General features: G+C 33.0%; 1 protein-coding gene across 1 annotated transcript in view; it reads right to left on the bottom strand.

Annotated features, from left to right (window-relative positions):
• Positions 1–4,393: 4,393 nt before the first annotated feature.
• NNT (nicotinamide nucleotide transhydrogenase) overlaps positions 4,394–13,240 on the bottom strand; it is a 110,394-nt gene continuing 101,547 nt past the window's right edge. Inside the window, exons 20-22 of the mRNA XM_003759903.4 lie at positions 9,442–9,560; positions 8,522–8,637; positions 4,394–6,638 (exon numbers count right to left, since the gene is read on the bottom strand). Of these exons, the coding sequence (XP_003759951.1) occupies positions 6,489–6,638; positions 8,522–8,637; positions 9,442–9,560 (385 nt within the window). The 3' untranslated portion in view covers positions 4,394–6,488. The remainder of the gene's footprint in view (positions 6,639–8,521; positions 8,638–9,441; positions 9,561–13,240) is intronic.

The raw sequence follows: 13,240 nt of genomic DNA, 5'->3' as shown, positions 1-13,240 counted from the left end.
CATCACAATCATGTCCCTGTATGCTTTTCTTCCCTTTTCCACTATAATGCTCTCTTGTAATAAAGATAAACAGTCAAGCAAAACAGATCAATACAATGACAGCTTCTCTTTGTATATGCTACATTTAGAATTTCCCTTCTCTTGCTTCAAGGAGGAAAGAGAATTAAATCATCTGTCCTATAAATCCAATCAACACATTACTAGCTGTAATCCATTCTCTAGTTGTAGAGAAAGTCCAGGAGAGTCAAATGCATTCTAGAGAGTGATGGTTCCTCCTTTTTAAAAGGAGGTTCTGGGATGAACAAATCAATCAAAAGAGGACACAGGGATGAGAAGTACCACTGATGTGTGAAATTTAAAGGTTTCCAGTCTGAAGAAGTTTCTGAGGCATTAGAGTTTGGGAGCATCAGGAATGCCACCTGCATAGTGAAGCTAACTGGAAAAAATTCCTATATCTATTATTATTTCCCTATTAATTCTCTAGGGTTTTCCTTTCTTTCTGTCTCTTTTGGATGAAGGTATCCATCCTCTCTAGAATAATTCAATTTACCATACATTTAGGCACCTACCATCTATAAAGCATTGAGCAAACCATGGGAATATAAAGATTATCAAATTGACCGTTCTAACATCAAAGAGTTTACCTCCTCCTGGGGTGGGAGTGGGGATCAATAAATGGGGAACAGGAATTCAACATATACAAATAAGTAATAAGTGGGCTGGTAAAATTTAACAATAGGATCTCTCCTTTAAAAAATGTATCCATGACACACTTTTAATTATAATCTGCATTATTAATAATACTCTATTTTAAATCTAAACAACCAACAAAACAATAAATCAAGCCTTGATTTGTACTTTTGGTGTTTGCTAAAGTGTAAAAGCTCATATTAAAAACTTAACAAGTGACTGGAACCTGGCTTCAGCATAACCTTGATAGAATATAAGGTAAGTCATAATAGGGAAGGGAGAGAGAGAGAGAGAGAGAGAGAGAGAGAGAGAGAGAGAGAGAGAGAGAGAAGAAGAGTAGAGATCCAGACAAAATGTTTTAGGAAATGTTTAGGAAAAAAACACTTATAGCTAGTGAAGAGGAGTGAATAAAGTAATGTTTCACAAGGGTGGCTTATGAGTTGAGGGTTAAAAAAATAAAGGGACAAGATTGTGAGGTTATTGGGAAGATATATTCCAAGTCTGGATGATAGCCTACATAAATATATAATGATGGTAAATGTCAAATCAAGTTTAGGAAAAAGCTAATAAATAGTATAGTTTGCCTAATTCTTCGTAGAATGTGTGAAAGGGAGTGACAAGAAATAAAATTAGAAATGTAGATTTAAGTCTTTTTGTAGAATATCTTAAATGTTATGTTAAGGAGTTTGAATTTTCTGCTATAAGCGGAAGAGAACCACAGAAAGTTTTTTGGGTAAGGAGATGAAATGGTTAGTTCTATAAATTAGGAAGACTATGTTAGCAGTTTTGTAAAGTTTGGATTGGAGAAGGGAGATAATATTAATAATATTTATATAGCAATTACTATATGCCAGGCATCATGTTAAGCATTTTACAGTTATTTCATTTGATCCCCACAACCCTGGAATTTAGGTGCTTTTATTATCCTCATTTTACAAATGAGGGAACTAAAGCAAAAAGAGATTAACTAGGGGCAGCTAGGTGGTGCACTGGATAAAGCGCCAACCCTGAAGTCAGAAGGACCCGAGTTCAAATGTGACCTCAGACACTTAATACTACTTAGCTATGTGGTCCTGGGGAATCACTCAATCCTAATTGCCTCAGAAAAAAAAGAGACAGAGACAGAGCGAGATTAAGTGACTTTCACATAGTCATACAGCTATTAAGTGACTACGATCACATACAAACTCGGGTCTTCTTGAGGAAAGCCCAGGATTCTATACTGTGCCATCTAGTACAAAAATAGGAAAATCAATTAAAAGAATACTGTAATAATCTAGGTGAAAGGTTATGTTACTGAGTGGTGTGAAGGGGTTAGATGCTAGAAGGTTTTTAGAGACTATTTAACTGATGTGAGGATTGTCAAAAAATTACTCAAAGGATAATCCTGCTATCAATAGAAATAGAAAGGGCAGGTTTGTGAGATGGGAGGGGAAGTTTTGGATATATTGAGTATGAAATACAATACACCAAGACACACAAGTGACACAGACGGGGCACTAAAGTGAAGGGAGATGTTAGAATTGGAAATAGAATGTATCCCATTTTAAAATTATTAGATTTTTAAAAGGCACTAAAATTTTTGGGACATCCTGTATAGGTGTAAATGCTATGTTACAAATTGAACCCAAATGAATTGATAAAATCACCAACTAGCAGGGGGTGGGTGAGAAGAGTTTTCTCTTTTCTATTTCCTTGGCCTTCATCCTTAACCAGGTCCTCATCACCCATACCTAAATTACTTGTCTCCCTATTTTTATTATATTTTCCCATATTAATCCAAACTATACCTACAGATTAATCTTCCTATGATAATAGCACACATTTATGTAACAGTTTGAGATTTGCAAGGTTTTCTACATAATTCATTTAATCCTAACAACATTGTAAGGTAAGTGTTCTTGATCCTATTTTATAGATGGAGAATATGAAGTGCAAAGAGATCAAGGTACTTACAACAAGTCACACAATCAAGTATAACAACTCAAACCCAGTTTTCCTGATTCTAAATTCAGTGCTCTTTTTCATGTAATCTGTCTTCTAACAAACATTTATCTCCATTACCTGCTGCCTCAATTCTATAGAGATTTGCAGAATTCTAGGTTCTTCACTGCTTCCCAAAGAAATTACCTACTTCAATTATGCTAGTATTTTTTTTCCATTCTCCCTTCCCTCCAGATCTTCAGATATTGATCTCTTTCAACCTAGAACAGAGCAAAAATCCTATAGTTTTCCTTTAAGATACTAAAGAAAAACCTAATACAATCTCAGGCTAAAGGATCACCAGTATCTAGCAAAAGAGAACTGAGTCTTCTCACACACTATTCTTTTGCATTGAAAGGCTATAATAGCTCCTGAGGAAGGCCATCAGGAGAGTGAAAGAACTTAAAACTATGCCATAAGATCAACTGCCAAAACTGGGAATGATTAACCTAAAAAATGTTTAGAGGCATAATTCCCATCTTCAAAAATGTAAAGAACTAGCATGTGGGTGAGAAATTAGATGCTGGTTTCAGACATTGTAGATATTATAGGATCAAAGATATTAATTAACTCACTAGAGGAATGAACTCACTCCAGAATAGAATGTGTTGTCTCTGGAAAAAAAAAAAAAAAAGTCCTTTGTCCCCAGAGGTATTCAAATAAAGGAAGTCCATCTATCAGGGATATTACAGATATTTCCTACTTTTAAGCAAAAAATTGAACAGAATGACACCTAAAGTCCCTTTCAATTCTAAAATCCTAATTCTTTACTTAATGTTGCTTTATAAATCAATCAAGCAGTGAGCATTTTATTATGCTTTAAAATATTGGCTTCCTTACCCCTGGTATTACAAAAGTTATTCTCTTTCCCATTGAAAAGTTTTCATTTCCAACATCAGAGAAAATAAAATGCACCTTTATGATCCATTTATGATCCTCTAGATAATAGGGGGTAAAGGAGTTCAATTATGAAAGTTCAGTTCTTTTGCCCCATATAAAACTTTTCTTCATAAATGGTCATTCTGGATGTTTCTTAAAAGATAACAGACTGAACACTGGGATCTTGAATGTTTCTTAAAAGCAAATATGAGTTTCTGCCTCTTTATTAAAGGAAGGCTATAAAAAGCTTTCCTTGGAGGGATTTTTCCTTTGCTAATTAACCTAATACTTCTTTCCTTTGGAAAACCTCAAGAGCAGCTAGGTTATACAAATTGCTACCATTCTAGACTAATCACATTTGTTGGAAGTTTCCCCAATACTGTTAAGGCCTACAAATTAAATACTTGAAGCACTTTTCCTAGATTTATAACAGAGCTGCCCTATTTATCTTCTCAAAACTAATATGCTTTAATGCATTGACTTTGTTGCCTGAAGAGTTGGAAAAGTTGTTTATTGATAACATACTATAAGAGTTTTGATAAATTAACTATAAAGAGGACATTCATGGGGTTGGACAGATTGAGTTTTAGCTTAAAACTTCCTATTAGATGATTTGTATAAGTGATTCCATATGTAAAATTATCCACATATAAAATCAAAGTCTCTGCTTTGATTTGTATTACATTCTTGAAGGCTCTAAGTCAATTAACCACCATGTCCTAATCCAATTTTCCTATCTGTTGTACAAAGAGAAGAAATTGCTAATGTTAGCAAAGGAGTTTCATATTGTAGCAAAGAGACTATAGAGATTCATGAAGGAAAAAAATAGTCAAATGCACAAAACATTTTAGGCATCATTTATTAAAACATTTGGAGGCCTATTTAGCAAGGTGGTTGATTTCAAAACAATCCACTCTAGAAGAAAAGAAAACTACAAAGGACCCATGGATACTAGAAGCTAAAGACTACATGAATGTCAGAATATGAAAGCAAAGAGGAGCTATGCATCATGTTTGCCTCAGAAGCAAAAATATATAGTGAACAATAGAGGCACTCAAATGATTTACTACTACAAAATTTAAGACAATATAGAGGGTGAAAAAGAATATTCACTAATGTGAATATTCTTATGTGGAAACAAAATGAGTTTGGCATTTAAAATTTTTGACTGTAATTCATAATGTTAAGTTAAAAAGACTAATAAGAGAAGCAATAAACTAAAAAGCAAATCTATCAAATAGAACCACTTTGAGTTTAATTTTCATTTCATTTAATAGGACTGTATGACAAAGGCTTATTATCAAGTAGGCAAAAATGTGAGATCACTGGAAATTTCTGGTGGAACAGGAGATTTGTTAAAATAAAAAAAAAAAAAAGGACTACTACAAATGGCAACAAAAATAATAATTTAAGGTTTAATTTGGCTGCTTTCAGTGTAATCTTATTTTAAGCAGCTATCTCCAAAGAATAAATGTCTCTACTCTCCCATTTATACCTCCCTACCACACTGAAATAGTATCAGTAAAGAAATACTGTTTAATCTTTCAAATAAATCTTTCATGATAAAATGTAGTATTGAAGTTAAAAGTAAATTGTCATCCATTAGCCTATTGCATTTGTTACTTAAAATATAAAGGAAACGATACCTTCCTATTCATAGAAAACACTGAGCTTAATGAAGCACATAGAAACATAAGCTGTGTACCTAATAAATAAATCTTTCAAAATGACACGATGAAAAGATTTTTTTTGTTTCATTGTGATTTTACATACCATATCTGCTAGTGACAAAATAAGGTAGCTGAATTCTGTAGAGGAAAATCCCAAAATTTATATAAATGTTTTTTAGTCTTTGTGTACACTTTTTCCACAAAGTCAAAAATATAAGAAGCTTTTAGCATAGCAGACAAGATCAACCAACAATCTATATTTCTGCCTCAAAAAGGGGTAGTGAAAAAGGTGCTCTTTTTTTTTCAAATGTCATCACACAAAATCCCAACACAATGATTTGAAAAATTATTTTTATAAACAATTAAGATGGATTCATTTCATTTACTTCATAGTAGCATGTCTTCCCCAGATGTTAATGCTTTCTAACACAAGTAAAACTATCTGTATTTAGCCTTTGTCACCAGAAACAGTTGCTACATCATTATGCAAACATGATAAATTCATTTTATTAGTCAAATATTTGAATTCCACTCAAGTGCACTTAATAAAAATAAAACAGCCCTACACAATATAAATTGAGTACTCAACTAAACTTACCATATGAACTCAAACAGTTATTATAATATCATAAAGTGAGTTAAATTTTAAAAGCGAAACAGATTTCAAATTGGTATATTTCATCATGGCTCAACACATAGCTTCCAGTGAAACACATGAATGCCAATAACTTTAATGTTTTCCAGAATTTCAGAGTTTAGCTGAGCTATTAAGAGTACATTATACAAAAATAACCCCAAAACTCAGGTTTTGAAACAACAGACTGAAAAAATGAAAAGTTGGATATGGCTTAAGGGGACAACTCAAGAACAGATAAAGCTTTGATTAACAAAAAATTTGGAAAAATACAGGTGAATACAATGTTTATATTACGACATATTCTTAGTCTAATGCTAAATGTTCCTAAAATATCATATTTTTCCTTTTTGAAAAATTGCTGGCTACTAATAGTGAAGGGAGGAAAAATTTCTCAACTGAATTTCACCTAAAATGATATTGCCTTTTTGTAAAATGCTTCTGACTCATCATATCAAAGACATGCACAGAAAGATATAATATCTTCGATACTCCTTTTAAAAACTGTGACAGTTCATTACATTGGAATGGAATCTGTCCTCTTCATATTTTTCAGAGTCTTGTCTTTCTCAAAGACATAATATACAGATTTTCTTCTTTTCTTTTAGTTGAAGACAATAGCTACAGATTATCTACTTCTGGTAGGATTCCCTAACTTTTGCCTGTAAAGCATCACAAGTCTTCTTGGCATCCCCCAAAAGCATTGAAGTATTGGGTTTGTAGAATATTGGGTTGTCCACTGCAGCATAGCCAACTCCCAGAGATCTCTTCATAACAATTACCTGAAACACAAGTTTTTTTTTATTATTTTAAATAACATGAATCATTCATTTCTTTAACATTAGGACATCAAAATAAATGAGGACTAGAGTACATGAGTTTCTATTAAAAAATTTTGAGTATATTTAAAAGGAAAATTAGTGTAGGATTTCTAATTCAACCTTTTAGGTACTACATATCAAAATGTCAAAATTTTCCAGTACAAAAGACTTTCAAGAGTAGACTCAATCTCTCAAAAAGAAAGAAAAAAAAAAAAAAAAAAAGATCATTACTCCAGCTACATTTCAACAAAATAAAAAGAACACGGAAGATGAACTCTAATTTCATATGCTATGGGTATTACACAATAACCATATACATATGACATAATGCAAGTCTAGTGGGCCAATCTGGATAAAAAATGGTTACTACTGTCACTTTTTAGAAAAAATAAACAAACTTTCTGTAGCTTTTGGACATATAATTCCTTAGAAAGTAGATACTGAAAAATCTTTTCATATATAGCACACACAAAACTGTTGAAAGTTATACTGCTCTCCTCCATCCCCCCCAGGAGACATGCAATTATAAATTGATGATGCAATAAACTTTGAACACAGATATGCAAGGATTCACATCATCTATATTTACTTAACACAAACTGTAACCTAGTTCCTAAATACACCACATCTATAAAAGGGATAGGAGATGGCTAGGATTCAGATCTGTGATTTTACTAAAACAGAATTCCTGGATATGGAAATATCCTCTATTGATGCAGGTCAGCACTTTCTCTGCAATTTAGAATTCTTAAGAGTTCCTAGGAGATTAAAAGTTAAAGTAACTAGCCAAAGGTCACCAAGCTTTTTTGTATCAGAAGTGACGCTTGAACCCAATGTCTTCTTGTCTCTGAGACTAACTCTATCTATCGCCATGAACTCAAAGTGAAGGTGAATATTATTCCAAATCAAAAGTACATTGTTTCCATTTGTTTTGTTTTAATTTGGGCCACAAGAACATAAATTTAAACTTTTTTTCTCCCATTTACAAAAATATGTCTATTGCCATCAGAATCACATTTGGAGTGGGAAAAAGAAAAAAACCTGTTTGCTAAGTGCCTTGAATTTCCTATAAGCTGTCTTCATTAAGCTGCTCAGAAATAATGTGTCTAAGTAAAATTAAATTCATTGAAAAGTAGCTCATTTTTTGGAATTGGGCTACCTTTCTGTAAGACAATGTATATCAATAACATTCAAACTCTCTTGTAAAATAACAGATGAAAATATATTCTATTCTTCATATATGAAGGTGATATTACTGATTTGCTATCACAAAATAATTCAGTTGTTTTTAGTTACTTACACCAAGCTCAATCTGGATTTCATTCAGTTATAGTCAAATGGTATAAATTATTTTTCCTGCTGAGGTACTGAATTTACACAGTTCAATCTGCATTCTCATTCACTTATATTCACAGCCAGATACATATACCTGAGTTAAATTTATAACCATGGAACAGAATGAAATCCATAAGGAAATTAAAAACCAAACCCCAATTTCATAATAACACTATGCTTTAACCCAAAAATCTCAAATTCAAATACAAACTGGGGCCACTAAAATGTACATAAGGATCCCTCCCTAAGGGAGATTATATTGACTTAGAACTATCTATGTTTTATTGCATTTTTATTTATTTTGATAAATATTCCTCATTATCGGGTTCAGACAACACTTGTGGCAGTATTGTGAGTTATATGCAGCCTACCACAAACAGTGTGTAACACCTCTGCTGTAACCAACTAAAATAACAGATCTAGACACCTTGATGCTTTTAAGCATCAGGCAATTTGATGCTTAAAATGTAAGTTAAAACTTTCCTTAAAATAGGTATCTGAAACTTTACCTGTTTTGATTTCCAGACTTCTAAAACTGGCATCCCAGCAATAATAGAGTTGGGATCTTCTTGAGCTGCTGAATTAACAGTGTCATTTGCACCAATTACAAGGACTAAATCAGTATCTACATGATAAAAGAAAAGAAAGAAAATGAAGATTTAAAAAACTTAACTCTTCCTTTAACAATCTACAGTATCTGTCTTTTCAATGACAAACTTAATCTAAACAATATCAAAAAAATATTTCAGTTGCATTATTTTTGATGAGGTTATCATCTCAGGGTCACTGAAATAATTATTAATCATGCATTGTAATTATATCCACAATTAAATCCATTTTCTGACCATTTTCTTTATTTTCAATGTCATTTTTGGTTAAAGTAAAACTTTGTGGACATGGACATTAAAATAAATTAATTCCTACAGTAGCTAGATAAAAATATCTTTAAGTACTAAAATATAAAAACAATTCTAGAGTGTCACTAAAATACATGCTGCCTCCTCCTCCTTCTATATTCAAGATGCTTTATTTACTAAGTTCTCAGAAGAGGAAACTAGGTTAATTTCAGCAATGCTACACATATAACACAAAAATAGTAAACCATCCAGAAATTAATCAATAGCTGTAATAGATTAACACTAAGACTCATAAAATCATATTCTACTTATAAACTCATCCTGCAAAATACAAATTGGTATAAAGGGTAGACAAGGAAATTTCAGATTGACAAGTGTTAAGTAGACTTGCTAACCTTTTGTTGTCTTCCCCCCAAAATACCAACATACAAAAAATTAAGTTAAATTTTATACAATATTGTCTTTTTCTGAGTAACAAATATTTCATCATTCTCATGCTCTTGCTTTTGTCTCACTTCAGTACAATTTCATTAAAACAAAGTTTTTAAAGGTACTTCTCCACCTCTTCTTACCTGGGAAATCATGATTGATCTCATCCATTTCTAACACAATATCATATGGGACCCCAGCTTCAGCTAGAAGTACATTCAGCTGACCAGGCATTCGGCCTGCAACTGGATGGATTCCAAACCTAGTCATGAAACAAATGAACAGCTGGCCTTACTCTATGGGCCAAAATTTGCAAAGGGACCCCAACATCACCTCCAAATCTGCACACATTGTTCTTGGCTTCTATATTTCTGCATGTTTACTATCTGATTTGTACAGGCAGAAATACAATTAGTCCAGATATATGGGCAGTTCACAAACATTCAAGTTTGGACATTCAATATCTAAGTATATACAAACTATAACTTCCCTCAGAAAAATACACGTGTGGCTTTGAGAGCTTCCTTTGAAGCATATGTTATAAGCACAATGAATCTTCGATAATAAAAATAAATAATAATGCTGCCATACACGAGTAAAGCACTTTAAAAAACTTTCCAAAGCCTTTTCACTGACATTATTTGATTTAATACTAACAACCAGTCATGTCCAAAGTTTTTTTTTTCTATTTTTTTAATACTAATGAAAGGCAGTAGTAGCACAGAAAATTCTTACCAGTAAACAGCACAAAAACTTTATTGGTTTGTGGCTTGCACAAATAAATTTTTGCAGTAGGTTTTTCTTCCTAATTGTTTGACTTTGACTAATATAAAGATGAGTTTGCTTCCCTGAGCAAAAATCAGCTGATGGTAACACAATACCAACTAAAAGCTTTGAGGACAAGAAAGTTTCCATGAAGCAATTAACCTACAAATAAGGAAATGTTGATTTGACATTGAATTCTGAAGCTTCATGTATAAAAGGGAGGGAGAGATGTTGAAACATGGGTGAACTACAAGAACCTACTATTCTATCCTGAAATGCCACAGAGGGACAAAAAGATCCAATGCTCTGAATTTTAAAAATTCAGGGGAGCTTAATTTTAAGAAGTGGAAGTTAGCAGAAGAACCCAGGAGATCCAGGTTGAGACCAATTAGAAATAATCACATGCAAAAGTACAGAATCTGGTAGAGCCTGGCCCCGGCAAAAAGCCACAATATAGGAATTAAAGCTGAAGAAATGAATGAACCAAAAAAAGACACCAACCAAAAATAATTGCAAATCTTTTTAAGATTCCCCCCCAAAGAAAGAGACAATAACTCTATAACAAGACTAAGTAGAGATTCAAAGGGAAATAAAGAGATTATCTATAAGGTCTGTATAAATACCTAGAAGAAATGAAGCAAGAAAGAAAAAGAAAAAAATCTGAAAGAAGAAAACATAGCCTGGAAGAAGAAATTGTAAATCTAACCCAAATAGCAGACTCCCTGAGCCCTAGAATAGACCAAACAGAAATTAAAATCTAGAAACATGATATTGATCAAAACCAGCTCTATTAAGGGCTGGGAACCTTTCAGAAAAGGCATACTATGTCTAATCCTCCTTCTAAATAAACCTAGCAGTATAAACATGATTTTGTACTAGTTCAAGAGTAAAGTTACAACCCTGTATCCTGGTTTTAGCATCTTCCACAATCTGAAGCCACCCTCCCATTCTAGTCATGTTTTCTATCATTCTCCCTGCATATTAGTTATTTACTATCTCCTAAACATAGGTTCACAGGATTGTAGTAATGCACATAGAAAGACCCTCAGAGGCTATCTATCTATCTATCTATATATATATATAATTCAAATCCCCTTTTTTCTGAGATAGAAAAACTGAGGCTCGTGGAAACAAAGTGTTTTGTTTGTTTTTTTTGCTTAAGGTGCACAGGAAGTAAACATCAAAGTTCACATCTGAACTCCTATCCTCTGATTCAGCCATAATTCAATTCCCAAACACTTATTATGTATCATCATACACCTGCAAGTCATTACGTTAGCTGTTCCATCTTGAACCTCACCTAAAACTTAGAACCCCTCTACTATATTTCTCCAATAATATTCTGTAATGGAGTTCTATCAACCTGTTCTATCTTTTTCCTAAGAACTACAAATTAACAGACCCTATACTATCTAAAGGGGTCCTCAAACTATAGCCTGCGAGCCAGATGCAGCAGCTGAGGACGATTATCCCCCTCACCCAGGGCTATGAAATTTCTTTATTTAAAGGCCCACAAAACAAAGGTTTTGTTTTTACTACTATAGTCCGGCACTCCAACAATCTGAGGGACAGAGAACTGGCCCCCTATTTAAAAAGTTTGAGGACCCCTGATATTCTAAACAGTCTATCTCTACCAAGCAAATGAGAAGCCATTTTAAAAATGCTTAGTTTAATTGGTAGACAATATAAAACCTGTTTCTTGAAATCTCATCAACCTTCAAGTTGTCCTCCCAGTGGAAAAAAATCTCACAGCTTTCCACAATGGCTCTTATTACATTGTTTAACAAATAATGCTTGGAAAGTTTTGTCTTAGATTATTCTAAAATTGACCTCTGAGTACCTTCTATATATCCATCTTAGCTTTTCTACATGGAGTTTTTAATATTGCTTTTTATTTATACACTTTTTAATGCTACAAAACTGTACATTAATAATGAGCTTTGAATGAAGTTTGCAAAGCTTTTTACATAGATCATCTCCGTTGTTCTTCACAACAAACTTTTGAGACAAATACAACAGGTAATATAATATTACTCTCCTCTGACAAATGAGGAAACTAAGGCTAAGAAAAGTAATCTAGTAGGAGTCCATTATTTATACTCCTCAGTCCTAGCTCAACAGGTCAGTGACACAGAGGAGGCTGGGCCAACCCAGGGCAGTAGGCAAGCTTCCAGGCACCTATCTTTCAGCAAAAGAAGCATGTGACAGTGTCTCCAGTGCCCTAGGAGCAGAGCTCAACTTTTTAAAAAATAGACCAAAAAAAAGCCCCAACCATAAAAAATTATTATGGTGACAGAAAAGATTAACAAATTCAGAAGAGGACAGCAATAATAAAATGCCTATATGTGAAGCTTCAAAGGGGAATGTGAATTGGTCTCAAGGTCAAAAAGTTCTCTTGAAAAGCTCAAAAAGGATTTTAAAAATCAAGTAAGAGATGTAGAAGAAAAACTAAGAAAAGAAATGAGTTATGCAAGCAAATTATGAAAAGAAAATCAATAGCAATGAAAAAGTACAAAAATTAACTGAAGAAAAATGATTCCTTAAAAAACAGAATTGGCAAAATAAGGGGATCTCAAAGGGGATCCATTGAAGAAAATAACTCTTTTAAAAGTAAAATTAGGCCAAACTGAAAAAGAAGTTAAAAAAAAAAAAAAAAAGCTCACTGAAGAAAATAATTCATTAGAAATTAGAATTAGGCAAGTGGAAGGTAATGACTCTCTAAGACATTAAGAATCAATACAAATCACAGCAATGAAAAAAAACAGGAGAAAATATAAAATACCTCATTGGACTTGGAAAATAGATCTAGGAGAGAAAATTTAAGAATTATTTGGTTTCTTAAAAGTCATAACCTAAAAAAAGAGCCTGGACAATATCTTTCAAGAAATTATCAATATTGCAGGCAGCCAGAAAGAAACAATTCAAACACCAAGGAACCACAGTCAGGGTTATCCAGGACTTATTTAGCAGCTTCTATATTAAAGGATCAGTGGGTTTGGAATATGATATTCCAGAAAGCAAAAGAGCTTGGATTAATAACCAAGAATCAATGACCTGGCAAAACTGAGCATAATCTTTCAGGGGAAAAGATGGACATTCTATGAAACAGGGGACTTGCAAACTTTCCTGATGAAAAGACCAGAGGTGAGCAGAAAGTTTGATCTTCAAATACAAGAC

The sequence above is a fragment of the Sarcophilus harrisii genome, chromosome 1 (genome assembly GCF_902635505.1).
Source record: "Sarcophilus harrisii chromosome 1, mSarHar1.11, whole genome shotgun sequence".
NCBI lineage: Eukaryota > Metazoa > Chordata > Mammalia > Dasyuromorphia > Dasyuridae > Sarcophilus > Sarcophilus harrisii.
Note: the sequence above shows the minus strand (reverse complement) of the source record. Positions and strands in the feature narration are given on the sequence as shown.